Source organism: Symphalangus syndactylus, chromosome 19, assembly GCF_028878055.3.
Source record: "Symphalangus syndactylus isolate Jambi chromosome 19, NHGRI_mSymSyn1-v2.1_pri, whole genome shotgun sequence".
Taxonomy (NCBI): Eukaryota; Metazoa; Chordata; class Mammalia; order Primates; family Hylobatidae; genus Symphalangus; species Symphalangus syndactylus.
Genome location: NC_072434.2, coordinates 23016766 through 23030133, shown reverse-complemented (window position 1 = coordinate 23030133; position 13368 = coordinate 23016766). Strand labels below are relative to the sequence as shown.

Genomic DNA, 13368 nt, shown 5'->3' with positions numbered 1-13368 from the left:
GCAGACAGTATAGCATGAAATTCAATCTTTGTGCTGTTACATGCTTTGTTAACCATATACAATAAGGAGGAGAAGAAAGGCAAATCACTTTATTATTTGTATTTATTATTATTAATAAATAATTATTTATTCCTTATGCCTTATTATTTATTATTATTTCATTTATTATTTAAGAGATAGAGTGTCACTATATTGCACAGGCTGGTCTCAAACTCGTGCCCTCAAGTGATCCTCTTGCTTCAGCCTTTCAAAGTGCTAGGATTTCAGGTGTTAAGCCACCGTGCCCAGCCACAAATCACTTTATGATGCTGTTTAATTATATGAATCCTACGAGGTCTTCTATAAGGTCTCTAATAGTGTATATGACTAGGATAGAACTGGTGTCAGAAACAAAACCCAAAAACAGAAACTTTAGTATGTCTTCTAAAATTCCACTAAGGAAGACGTGTCTTTCACTTAAGATCCCAAGTCACATAGCCCATAATCACTTTTTTTTTTCTTTCGAGATGGAGTATCACTTTGTCACCCAGGCTAGAGTGCAGTGGCATGATCTTGGCTCATTGCAACCTCCATCTCCTGGGTTCAAGCAATTCTCCTGCCTCAGCCTCCCAAGTAGCTGGGATTACAGGCTTGTACCACCTTGCCCAGTTAATTTTTTGTATTTTTATTAGAGACAGGGTTTCACCATGTTGGCCAGGCTGGTCTTGAACTCCTGATGTCAAGTGATCCACCTGCCGCAGCCTCCCAAAGTGCTGGGATTACAGGTGTGAACCACTGCGCCCAACCTCCATATTCACTTTTGATGACACGTTGAGTACTTTCTTTCTCTGACATGACACTGAGTATTTTATTTCTTATTTACATCTTACCACAAAAACTACTGGATTTCATCATTTTTGTCATTTTTACTTATGAGGAATGCAAGTTAAAAAAGCCAAGCATTACTTTGCCACCAAGAAGGAGGCAAAGTACAAATGGAAGACCTGAGCTTTCTGACCTCAAATCCCAGGCTCTTAATGACCCTGCTACCCTACCTTCATTCTTACCAGGATTTCATAATTTGTGCTTATATAGGCTGCATTCAGCAACCAAAACTGACTGGTTTCCTCAGGAAAACTGTTAGAGCTACAACCAGTGCATTGAGAGGATCTGATGGACAACATAATTTTATGGACTGAATGATATGAAAGGCCTCAGGAAATGTGTATCCAACACTTTGGCAGGTGTAAAAGAAGGCCTACATATTTCAAAGCAGTTACAGATGCAAAATACGTCCATAGAAATATATGTTCCACATACTTGGAAAGCCAAGGCAGGAGGATCGCTTGAGCCCAGGAGTTTGAGACCAGCCTGGGCAACATGGTGATACACTGTCCCTACAAAAAAATACAAAAATTAGCTGGGCCTGGTGGCTCACACCTGTAATCCCAGCACTTTGGGAGGTCGAGGTGGGTGGATCACCTGAGGTCAGGAGTTTGAGACCATCCTGGCCAACATGGTGAAACCCCATCTTTACTAAAAATACAAAAATTAGCTGGGCATGGTGGTGGGTACCTGTAATCCCAGCTACTTGGGAGGCTGACACAGAAGAATCACTTGAACCCGGGAGGTGGAGGTTGCAGTGAACCGAGATCGTGCCACTGCACTCCAGTCTGGGTAATAGAGTGAGACCCTGTCAAGAAAGAAAGAAGAAAGAAAAGAGAAAGAAGAAAAGAAGGAAAGAAAGGGAGGGAGGGAGGGAGGGAGGGAGGAAGGAAGGAAGGGAGGGAAGGAGGGAGGGAGGGAGAGGGGAGGCGGGAGGGGAGGAAAGGGTAGGAGAAGAGAGGAGAGGAGAGGAGAGGAGAGGAGAGGAGAGGAGAGGAGAAGAGAGGAGAGGAGAGGAGAAGAGAGGAGAGGGAGAAAAAGAGAGAGAGAAAGAGAGAGAGAGAAGATGGAAGGTCCTTTCTGGGTTTCCATCTAAAATCAAAGAAGTCGTCATTGGTTTCAATAATAATACTTTAAAATCCACCCTATGATTTTTTTTTCTTTAAAAGAAAAATATCAATCTAAGAAAATAATATCTAACATGGTGTTAATGAAAAGTAGGTTGGATTGGTTATGTGTACATAAGAACTTAAAGCTCAAAGGAAAAACAGCATGTATACCAGCATGTTGACCTGGCTCTGCTGACAGCCAGGATTACCAGTTATTTCACTTGGTGTGTACCAGTGCCACTTGGAAACTACCCACCTTCCATGAGCAGGTCTACTCAATAAAATCTTACTTTCATGAGGCTGTGAGGATATCCAACTGGGGACATTTCTTATACTCAGAAGACCACAAGTCACAGCTGTGGCCACTTCTGATTCTGACTTCAGGGGTCACCCAGACCCCAAGCGACCCCAACCTGATAAAGGCAAGTTCGCCTTGGGCAAAGTTCAGAGCCAGCAGCACAGCTGAAAGGCAGTGGACAGCACTTTCAGATGCTGTATTCCAACATTTCAACTGACATGAAGTGAGGCAAGAGGGGAAATAACTAACAGTAATCTGAATAAAAAACAAAAGAAAAAAAAAAGGGCCGGGTGAGGTGGCTCATGCCTGTAATCCCAGCACTTTGGGAGGCTGAGGCGGGTGAATCACCTGAGGTCAGGAGTTCAAGACTGGCCTGGCCAACATGGCAAAACCCCGTCTCTACTAAAAATACAAAAATTAGCCAGGCATGATGGCACATACGTGTAATCCCAGCTACTAGGGGGGCTGAGGCAGGAGGATCGCTTGAACCTGGGAGGCGGAGGTTGCAGTGAGCCAAGATTGTGCCACTGCAGTCCAGCCTGGGCAATGGAGCAAGATTCTGCCTTAAAAAAAAAAAAAAAGGACTGGCCTGGGTTTACAGGTAGCTCACACCTGTAATCCCAGCATTTGGGGAGGCTGAGGCAGGAGGATTGCTTGAGCCCAGGAGACCAACCTGGGCAATACTGTCTCTACAAACACACTGTCTCTACAAAACATTTAAAAAATTAGCTAGGTGTGGTGGTACACACCTGTAGTCCTAGTTACTCAGGAGGCTGAGGCAGGAGGATTGCTTAAGTCCATGAGTCTGAGGTTGCAGTGAGCTATGACTGTGCCACTCCATTCCAGCCTGGGTGACAGAGTGAGATCCTATCTCTAAATAAATTAATAGACCATAAATTCTGTAATGTGAATCTTTAGACAAAGACCACTAAATCTATCATCTGATGCATGAAGTTTTGTTACAACAAATGTTTATATATTGAGTTAAAAATTATCTGTACCCATACACACAACCTGCATTTACTTAGTTTAAAAGGAGTGTCAATATTAAAATTGGGGGTTTTGGCCGGGTGCGGTGGCTCATGCATATAATTCCAGCACTTTGGGAGGCCGGGTAGATCACCTGAGGTCAGAAGTTTGAGACCAGGCTGGCCAACATGGTGAAACCCCATCTCGACTAAAAATGCAAAAATTAGCCGAGCATGGTGGTGTGCCCCTGTTAATCCCAGCTACTCGGGAGGCTGAGGCAGGAGAATTGCTTGAACCCAGGAGACGGAGGCTGCAGTGAGCCAAGATTGTGCCACTGCACTCCAGCCTGGGCGACAGAGCGAGACCCCATCTCAAAAAAAAAAAAAATTGTTATTTTGTTGTTATTGTTGTTTTTGAAAACAGAGTCTCACTCTGTTGCCCAGGCTGGAGTGCAGTGGCACGATCTTGGATTGCGTTCTTCCAGGGTTGCAGAGAGAAGTGCAACAGCGTCTCAGTGCAACCTCTGCCTCCCAGGTTCAAGTAATTCTCCTGCCTCAGCCTCCCAAGTAGCTGGGATTACAGGGGTGCACCACCACACCCAGCTAATTTTTGCATTTTTAGTAGAGATGGGGTTTCACCATGTTGGCCAGGCTGTTCTCGAACTCCTGACCTCAGGTGATCCACCTGCCTTGGCTTCCCAAAGTGCTGGGATGACAGGTGTGAGCCACCATGGCCAGCCTAAGAATAATAACTTTATAACTATGAAAAATGTATTACATATTCACCATTTTGCCAGAATTAATCTCAAAGTATAAGTTTTACTTTTTGGGGATAAAGAGATAGACTGTGTTTTAGCCACATGACCAATGTAGAAACAAGCTAAGGTTAACTCCTCATCTAATGAATAGGCCCGATAAAAAAGTTGGTTGACCACAACATGAATAAATAAATGACCATAAGCTTGGAAATGCTACCTGTAGTATTTCAGAGTGTCGATCACATTTGTAGTCATCACTTTAAGAATTAATGTCTGCCAATGTTATCATCTAAAATGTATTTACAGAGGTCAGAAGAGCTATGTCTGTCCTCCTCTATGCAAAGAGGTGATGACATCAAGGGGTATGTCACAAGCCAAAGTTTAGTTAGCCTGTTAGTTAGCTGGTTTGCAGTTTTATCCACTAAGTCTGATCTTCTGACCCCTCAGTTTTACAACTTTCCACTCTCTGTGCTGCATAGCACCTCTCCACTTCTGAGTTAATCATTTCTTTGCCATTATCTGGCAAGAATTCTTATCTCTTTTGCTGTCACTTTATAACAGGGTCCTCTTATCAACCTGCATAGAGTCATGTGATGAGTCAAAGCCTATCAAAAGTTTCCATTCTTCTGATTAGAAACCATCATGAAACTGGATACATGGTTTACAGCAGGTCACTAATGTTGGAAAAAGTACAGAGTCCAGGGAAAGACTTGTTTGTAACTTTATGAATTCTGGATTTTTAATTTTTTTTCCTTTGCTTTTTCTTAACTTTCACTAAGGGTTACTGTAGTCTGATGTGTCCTTCCCAAGGCCACGAAATTTGACAAGCTGCACTTTTCTTTTGCTCAATGATTTCTGCTTTAAGCCAAAGAACTGCCTATAATTTCACAAAGAATGTCTTCTAATTCAGATACTGGGGATTTACAAGAGTCTTTAAAGCACGGACTTACACCTATTGGTAAGTAGGAATTTCTCTATTGATCATCTATTTATTCTGCTACTACATACATATAATTTAATCTCGTTGATGGATTTTGCATTTTAAGTCATGGCTTTTCCTATTATGTTTATTAAAAGCACATAATAAGCCTAAGTATATATATCTCACATTTATCTTTCTTGCAGTTCAAAAAAAGCAAATGGATATTTCAAAATATGAATATTATTCATTATATCTAGTGTTTACTGGTGTCATTCTAATAGCCTAAACAGCCAGAAAATATGATTTATAATTTATCAATTTCAACTTTAATATTTTCTGATAATTTTTAATCAGAAATAATAAGCTAAAATTTGAACAATTTGAAACAAGTTAATCATATTGAGTGATCATTGATCAAACTCTAACAGATAGCTGTCAAGTATTTGTTACTTTTCAACCCACACAAAAGTATGGTGTCTCATTCTCTGCTTATACCGTAAAAAATTTTCATTTTATTTTCCTGGGGAATGAAAGTCATGCCCTCACCTCCAAAAAAAAAAAAAAAACCCAAAAAAACTAGACCATCATTAGTAAAGGATTTGAAGTTAAGAGCTACTGTTTTTCACAACAATTAGTATATTTTGTTTTTACAAATAGAAATAATAAAGCTACTTTTCATTTAAAAAATAGTTACAAACTTGTGAATTTTATAGCAAGACTACATTCAATTAATCCTAAAAGTAAAGGACTAAAGGGAAGTAATTCCCAGTGTTCTGTAATTATTTGTCTGTTGGAAGTCAAGCCCTTCTGCCTTTCCCCAGTTTTTGAAGGACCTGTGCCTTTTCTGGTAGCATCTGCCTAGGCTTTCGGACTGGAATTTCCCTCCGAATTTGCAGGGGCCTGCCATGAGCTCTGAGTCTCAGCTCCATTGTAACAAGAAAGAAAATCAAGGCTTGAGTTTTTTCTCTTTTTTCCTTCCTAGTCAGCTGACTCCACAGAATACAGTGATTGCTTTTTTTATGGGCCAACTACACCCTAAAGTATATCACTTGAGGAAATGTTTACCAAAAATGTTCTATATTTACGAAAAAGAAAACATGGGGAAGGCAAGCAGGGTGTAACACACAATCAATTGTTCTGCAGATAACACAGAAAATACAGGCACAAGAAAGATGAGAGAGAAGCACAAAACCATTTCGCATCTTTTTCGTCGGGCAGAACCGCCGCGGTGCGCAGGCGAGGAGTCCTTCCCGGCAGCTCCGGGCAGCTCCGCGCAGCTCCGGCTCAGCGTCCGGGGCCGCAGCTAGAGCGCGCTCGGGCCGGAAACGCGGACTGCGCGTGCACGGGGGAGGCGCGCTCGGGGGCTCGTACCCGCGCGGGCGTTCTTGGGCTCCTGCTGCGCGCAGCCCCGGCTGGTCGCTGCCAAAATAGAGTTGAGCTGGGTCGGGAGACCACACACGCCGATCCCCCGCAGTCTCCCCCAGACCCCATGGGTGAATTAAAGAGGGTAACGTAGGGGAAAGAGACGCTGTTGCACTTCTCTCTGCAACCTTGGAAGAACTGTATTTCCACCCTCCGCACGCGCAACTCACATCGCAAGGGACGGAGGCGGGTACACTCTGAGCGTAAACAGAGAACACCTGCAGCTCTGGAATCGGTCCCACCGCAGAGGGCTGGGAACCGGAGGACTGTCGGTCCAGCCCATAAGGGGCTGCTGGGGACTACACCTCAAGAAAAATACCGAAGAAGGCTCTCCCCTGGCCTCAGCGAGACTACCCCAACATCCTAAACCTGTGCAGGCACTTCCGGGCGCCGGATTCCGGGATAACAAAATTCCAGTCAATTTTCCGGTAAAAGAGACCTCTTTCAGGATCTTGTTCGCAGCCACCAGTCCCTTCCCAACCCAAGCACAGCCCCTCCGCCTCCTGGTATTGGAGCCCCGCAGGTGGTTGTGAGGTGTCCACATCTGCAACATCTTAGTGACCCCGAGGCGGCTGTGGCACCGAGAGACAATCTGTTTACCTCGTAGCCACCACGAGGGTGCTGACGGTCGTTCCCAGGGTGAATGGCTGGACGGAGCCAACCAAAGTGCTGAGGGAGAGGAAGAGAGGGCGGTGAGGAGCCTTCGGACTGAACTGTTGGATTGAAGGGCCTGACCCGATTCCTGAGGGAGAGATGCCCCTTGAATGGGTCTTTCTGATTGCCCAGGGCAGCCCCACTGGGAAGAACCCACGGGTGCAGCTGTAGAGAGTGTCTGAGGGTCTCAAGGGTAGCTTTCAGATGGCAAATTGCAAGGTGGGCTGTGTTGAGTGGTTCACAAAACCGAGCCCGGTGTATGTAGACATCAATCAGGGTTTACAATTCTACATTTAATTCAGTTGTGTTGTACTAGGAACTGAGCCTCCTTTTGTTTGAAAAGGTGTCTCCATGGTTTTTAACTAGGGGCTACATCTTGTACGCACACTGATGGTTACATGAAAGTTTTGTATAGATGTCTGTGCTTGTATAGAAAAGCAGAATTAAGATAAAGTTGTTCCTTCTGCCTACCTGCAAGATAATCATTTATTGTAGTGTAAAAGCAGCACACTCAGGTTATAACTAGATTGTTCCCTTAAAGTTAACTAACTCTGGGACACTGGCCAGACTCTTGGTTTCTGGTCTTGGTTTACTTCTTTCTCCCAGGTGGGATGATTTTATTGAATAATATGCAGTACTAACTTTAGAGGCTTTTTATACTTACCTATATCAAGAAAAGAGCCATATCTGTGTAATAGGAAATATGTTATACATAAAACAAATATTTATTGACCACTCTCACAATGTGCCCAATATTATGCTTTGATTTATATTAAATTTCCATAATCCTTCAAATTAACTGCATTTGCAGAATATTTTATGCACTCAGTATAATATTGCATATTATCCACAGAAGGTTATGTCTGCATACTTAGGGGTACATGATACACAGTGCAAACACTGTATTGAGTCTGTAATGTGAGTCTTGCTATCTGGTCCCCTGAACACTCAGTCTGATTTTATTTCAGTGATAACCTCCAGCAATCTCTGTGCTTATAAGGATCTCTGAAAGTAGACGTCATCAGTGGAAAGTGTGATAGCCGTTATGTCACCCTAACCTCCAGCGAGCTTTATTTAGAATGCCAGCCACCCAAGCCCATGTTCTGATTCTCATAGTTGGGGCTTAGGCTGCCAGTTTCTTCTATGAAGCTAAACTCTAGAGCCTCCCTTCTTTCCACGCCCCAGCCCATCTCCAAAACAGTGCTTCTCAGATTCCTCTTTTCTGGCCTGGATCCACAGGTAGTGACCAGAGTTAAAAGAGTTCTTGGGCCAGGCACAGTGTCTCAAACTGGTAATCCCAACACTTTGGGAGACTGAGGATGGAGGATCACTTGGGTGCAGGAGATCCAGACCAGCCTAGGCAACATAGTGAGACCCAGGCTATACAAAAAAAAAAAAAAAAAAAAAAATTAGCTGGGTGTGGGTGTGGTGGCATGTGCCTGTAGTCCCAGTGACTAGGGCTTGGGGGTTGAGGTAGGAAGATCACTTGAGCCAGGGAGGTCGAGGATGCTGTGATTGTGCCATTGAACTCCAGCCTGGGCAACAAAGTGAGACCCTATCTCAAAAACAAAACAAAACAAAACAAAAAAACAAAAAAGGATTTCTTTTTCTTTAACACCTGTTTTTTTTTTTTTTTGGAGGCGGAGTTTCGCTCTTGTTGCCCAAACTGGAGTGCAATGGCATGATCTTGGCTCACTGCAGCCTCAGCCTTCTGGGTTCAAGCCATTCTCCTGCTTCAGCCTCCCAGGCAGCTGGGATTACAGGTGCACGCCACCACGCCCGGCTAATTTTTTGTATTTTTAGTAGAAATGGGATTTCACCATGTTAGCCAGGCTGGTCCCGAACTCCTGACCTCAGGTGATCCACCCACCTCAGCCTCCCAAAGTGCTGGGATTACAGGTGTGAGCCACCGCACCCGGCATCTTTAACACCTCTTCTAACAAACCAAGAGAGATTTATAGAGGAAGGGAGAACAGAGGCTTGTTAATGCTTCTCTCCTTTACTTGACCCCTCCACCAGACACAATGTCTAGGATTATCTTGGATTCAGCCTTGAACATAAGTTGAGCTAGAGAAGGGCATATTGTCAGACTTCCACCTACAGGCCCAACCCAATCCCCACCCCCAGGGATGCACTAGGTAGGCAAGACAACTTCACTCCACAGCTCTAGAGTCTACCTTAGGATAGAACTAGTTCTTTTGAGTTGTGCTTCCTCACGCTTCACCTTATTGGAACAGACTTCTCGGAAAAATCCAGTTGGCTTCAAGGAACTTCAGGAGGGCATTGTGCTCTGGGGAGGCCCTGGGGAAGAGTTGAAATATGACCAATATGATCTTGAGAGATCAAGCTTGAGAAAACCATGTGAACTGAAACTGACCAGGCAAGTTGATAAAGGTTGCCTCTTCTTTAGTGTTTTGGGAAGCTGTTATGTATGTTTTTGTGTGATTGATAAGTAAGAAAAGATATTTGGAGTTTAACTATTAAACACCAAATAACCTGAATGCAGATGACCATGAGCACTTATATGAGCAGTTTTATCTGGTCATAATGTAATTGTCCCCAAGGACTTTGTCAAGCCCTGCAAGACAATCAAGTTAGCAAGCACGTCCCACTGGAAGGTGGTCCTAGAATGGTTAGTGATTCCCTTTTTAGTTTTCTTACAGAATGATGAGTTTGAGTGAAGCTAAGGGGAAAGACAGAGGGGAACTGATATACTGATATATATATATATATATATATATATATATATATATATATATATCCAGCATAGTATATTTCTTTCCTGGCGCTGTCTGATTTAACTATAAAGTTTACTTTGTTAACCCAATTTTACTGATTTAAAAAATGGAATCAGAGGTCAAGCAATTTACTCAGCTTGTCAAGAGAATGAACTATAAATAGAACCCAAGAAGTATTCTGAAATACATGCTCTTTCTCCAAAGTGGTAACCACTTGTTCTTGTTGATATAAAGGAGTTATGATTTAATACAATGTTGGTCTATGCAGACTTTCCTCCAAGAGACATTTCGAGCTTTAGAAACATATTTGTAAGTGGCTTTTTAATCTTCATTTCCATTCCACAGTAGAAATCACATTTGGATCCTTCTAGAATTCAGAAAGGTGGCATAGGGAGTGGTGTATGGAAAGCAGAGTGGAAGTTACATCTGGGAGGACTGAGGTCTGAGTGGGGTGGGACAAAGACACTTCTGGTCCCCTACTCTGGAGTTTCCTGGAAAGGATCTCTGGAGTTTGGATGAAGTTTAGCTTGTGAATTTGTGGTATATTGTAGCAACTCGCAGGGCTACCAACAGATGGTGAGAAGGAACTGAGAGGAAATTCAGAGCATGTACTTGTTATAGAGTCAGTGGGTATGAGGAGGGCAGGGAAATCACTCAAACTGAGTGACTGAATTAGATAGCATTAACAAACATACTGTTGTACCATGAGAGGAGGGTATAGGGAAAGACAATTTAGGTGTCAATTAAAAAAAAAAGCACCTTTGACAAACCCAGCTGTGCCTCTTGCAGTGAGATATGCTAGTCCCACACCCATGCTAGCATTTTTCACTGTAAGTGCTGGATTCTTTGCTCAGGGTTTGGATGCCTGCAGCCCCTGCTTCCCGGGCCCCTGCAAGCTCCACCTGCTCCCCCGGCCTCTACAGGAATGGAAAGAAAATTGGTCGGAATCCACTGCTTCGTCCTGGAATCAACTTCCCAGTTACCAGACAAGAAACTCTGGAGGAAACAAGTGAATCTCTCTCAAGCCTTGGCACACACTGTACACCAATCTCTTAATCACAAAAGTTATCTCCATGTTGGAAAAGCCCACGCCCTTCTAATTGTGCAACCTCTGTAACTGCCCAGACCATAACACTTTCTCTAGTTCCACGCCCATGCTTGAGTGTGACGGTACCACTGTTAAGTCTTGCCTTTCCAAGCTCCCATTTTCTTTGCTGACCAAGTGAGACCCAAATTGCTGGACCCCGCACCTCTGCGATCCCGGCACTCTTTGACCTTAAGAATCGGAAGCTCAGGCAGGGGCTTTTCTGAACGAAGAAGTTTGGTTGGATCCATCCCCTCGCTGCAAAAGCCGAGGAATTCTGAAGCAATGCAGGACGTTACCCCTTCCGTCAAGAAGTTTCCAGTATCGCCGGATACATTTAAATGGCAGCCTAGAATAATCTCGTGCTAAGGATTTTGTTCCTGACCCAGGTTGAAGCGGAGGAGAGGGTGTAAATGATGCAACTGCAAGTGTTCAGCTAGTTTCACAAGGTGCTTTGTGGCCTGCTAGCGCCGGGATCGTCGTTCTGTTGGCCCCGAGGCTGGACAGGATTGATTCCAATGGGTGGAGTCTCAATAGTTTTGAACTGGAGCTGGCTCAAATTTCCATTTCAATTACAGAGAGGAAGAGATAGATTAGACTGGACCACCTACCCGAGATTATTTCCCCTGCCCCGCTCCTTTCTTAATACCGGATCTCCCTGTTACACTCTTCTAAGGGCACCGGCTATACCCTGGCGGGGCGCTCCAGGATCCCTGGGTTGGGACAACTTGCTGCAAAGAAAATAAGTGAAAAGGTTCTTCCGTGAACTCTTTTTATACAAAGAGCCGTAGATTCTGATACCCAGGCCAAATTCTCCAAAAAGCCCTCCTTTCCTCTGGGGCAAGGGTGGGAGGTTGCCCGGGGGGGTGGGGGGTAGGTTGGATTACCCAGACAATTGCTTCGGCTTTCGTTTTCCTCCGCGATAAAAACCGCGCCACGCCAGATCGAGATACTCTCATAGTGATTGTGAATCAATCGCCATCCTGCTCTAGGGGCTGATGTTGATGTCTTAAGTAGTTATTCACACGTGCAGCAGAAAGGCTTTTTTTCTTTTTTCTTCTTTCTTTTTTTTTTAACAAGGCACGACTACTCACCTATTCAGGTTTGCTTTTTTAAAGCTTCGGTCAACACAACGCTCCCTGGTAATTCCTATGCCTGTACTGAAATTTAACCCATCTCTTTCTAATACAAAGCGCTCAGGATGAGGGCGGGTGGAGCCTACGGGCGTGGGCGGGTAGCCTGGCCCTCTGAGCCGGGGAATGAAACTGGAGTTCTGGCTAAACTTTTCAGAGAAAGGCAAAAGCAGCTTCTGCTGGGCTTTTCGGTTGGGAGGGGCGGAAAAATTAGGTAGACCCGGAGCTTCCGTAGGCTGAAAAACTTGCTCCTCTTCCCCTCGGGCTATCCCGGCCTAGTAATGGAGATCTGAAAAAAATCTAGACTCTTTCCTGGGTCTAAAAGGTAGATATGTGGGACGAAAAAACTAATTGTCCTGGTTTCTTAAAAAGCACCAAAAAGTGGGAATGGAAGAGAAGACGAGAGAAATTGTTTCGAAGGAGGAAGGTTTTGCAAGTTTTGTGCAAGTTTGGGTGGGTCATCTACCCAGGCGCCGAGGAAAGGTGTGTCTGCCACACCTTTTGCGAGCCCAGGAAACCTGAACCGCTCCTGAAAATCCTGATATTTTTTCCCGCTGCAGCCGGCACGGGTCAAGCGCGCGGGGGCTGAACAACACTTTCCAGGTCAGGTCGAGCTGATTGCTCGCAGCTCACGCTCCTAAATGCGGTGCTGAACCACGGGAAGGAGGAGGTGGGGAGGAGGGCAGGCAGTTGCATCCTCGCGAGTGGGGAGTGCGAGGCCTCCTTAGCTCCAGCCAGCTGGGTGAATGGGGCGTGCACGGCCCCGTAACGCCGAGCGTGGATAAAATATGCTAGGACTGCGCTTCTCGGGCTCATCAAGGCTGCGGGAGCCTCCCCGAGCCATCATCCTTCGTAATTGCAACCGTCAATCAACACTTTAAGACAAAGTCAGAACCGGGAAGGGCGAGCCCTGGAGACCAGTCTCGTCGGAAAGAAGGAGGTGGAGGGGAGGTGGAGGGGAGGTGGAGGGGAGGTGGGAGAAAAGGAGAGAAGTTTGCCAGAAGTTGGCAGAGGGAGCGCAAAGAAATTGAGAACGCGCAAGGTAGTTGAGCAGAGCTGTCCCCCGGTCCCACCACCGACTCCCAGGCCTCCCGGGTTCTAGTCTCTGGTCTCCGCCACCAGTTACAATTCCCGCAGCGGTAAGTACGGGGTGGGTTCCTAAGTGTGCTTCCACTAAGAGGTACAGTGGCAGTTGCTAAGATGTCCCCGGCGGAGGATGAGATGCGTCTGTCCAACTGCGGTAGGTGTATTTATGGGTCAGTCCAGACCACCGCTGGCGCCGGCATTTAGACCACACAGACCCCGTTCTACCTACTTACATCTCAACTGCTTTCCCTTCCCGCAGCCACTTGGCTGTCTTCATATTGCGGACTCGGGAACCCAGAACCATTCCCAAATAACCCATCTTAGACACCGCG

At 45.1% G+C, this 13368-nt stretch overlaps 1 protein-coding gene across 2 annotated transcripts in view; it reads left to right on the top strand.

Moving 5' to 3' along the window:
* Positions 1 to 4753: 4753 nt before the first annotated feature.
* NR5A2 (nuclear receptor subfamily 5 group A member 2) overlaps positions 4754 to 13368 on the top strand; it is a 150766-nt gene continuing 142151 nt past the window's right edge. For both annotated transcript variants that reach the window (XM_055233912.1, XM_055233911.1), the window contains exon 1: positions 4754 to 4955. In XM_055233912.1, coding sequence (XP_055089887.1) covers positions 4892 to 4955 — 64 coding nt within the window. In that variant the 5' untranslated portion in view covers positions 4754 to 4891. The remainder of the gene's footprint in view (positions 4956 to 13368) is intronic.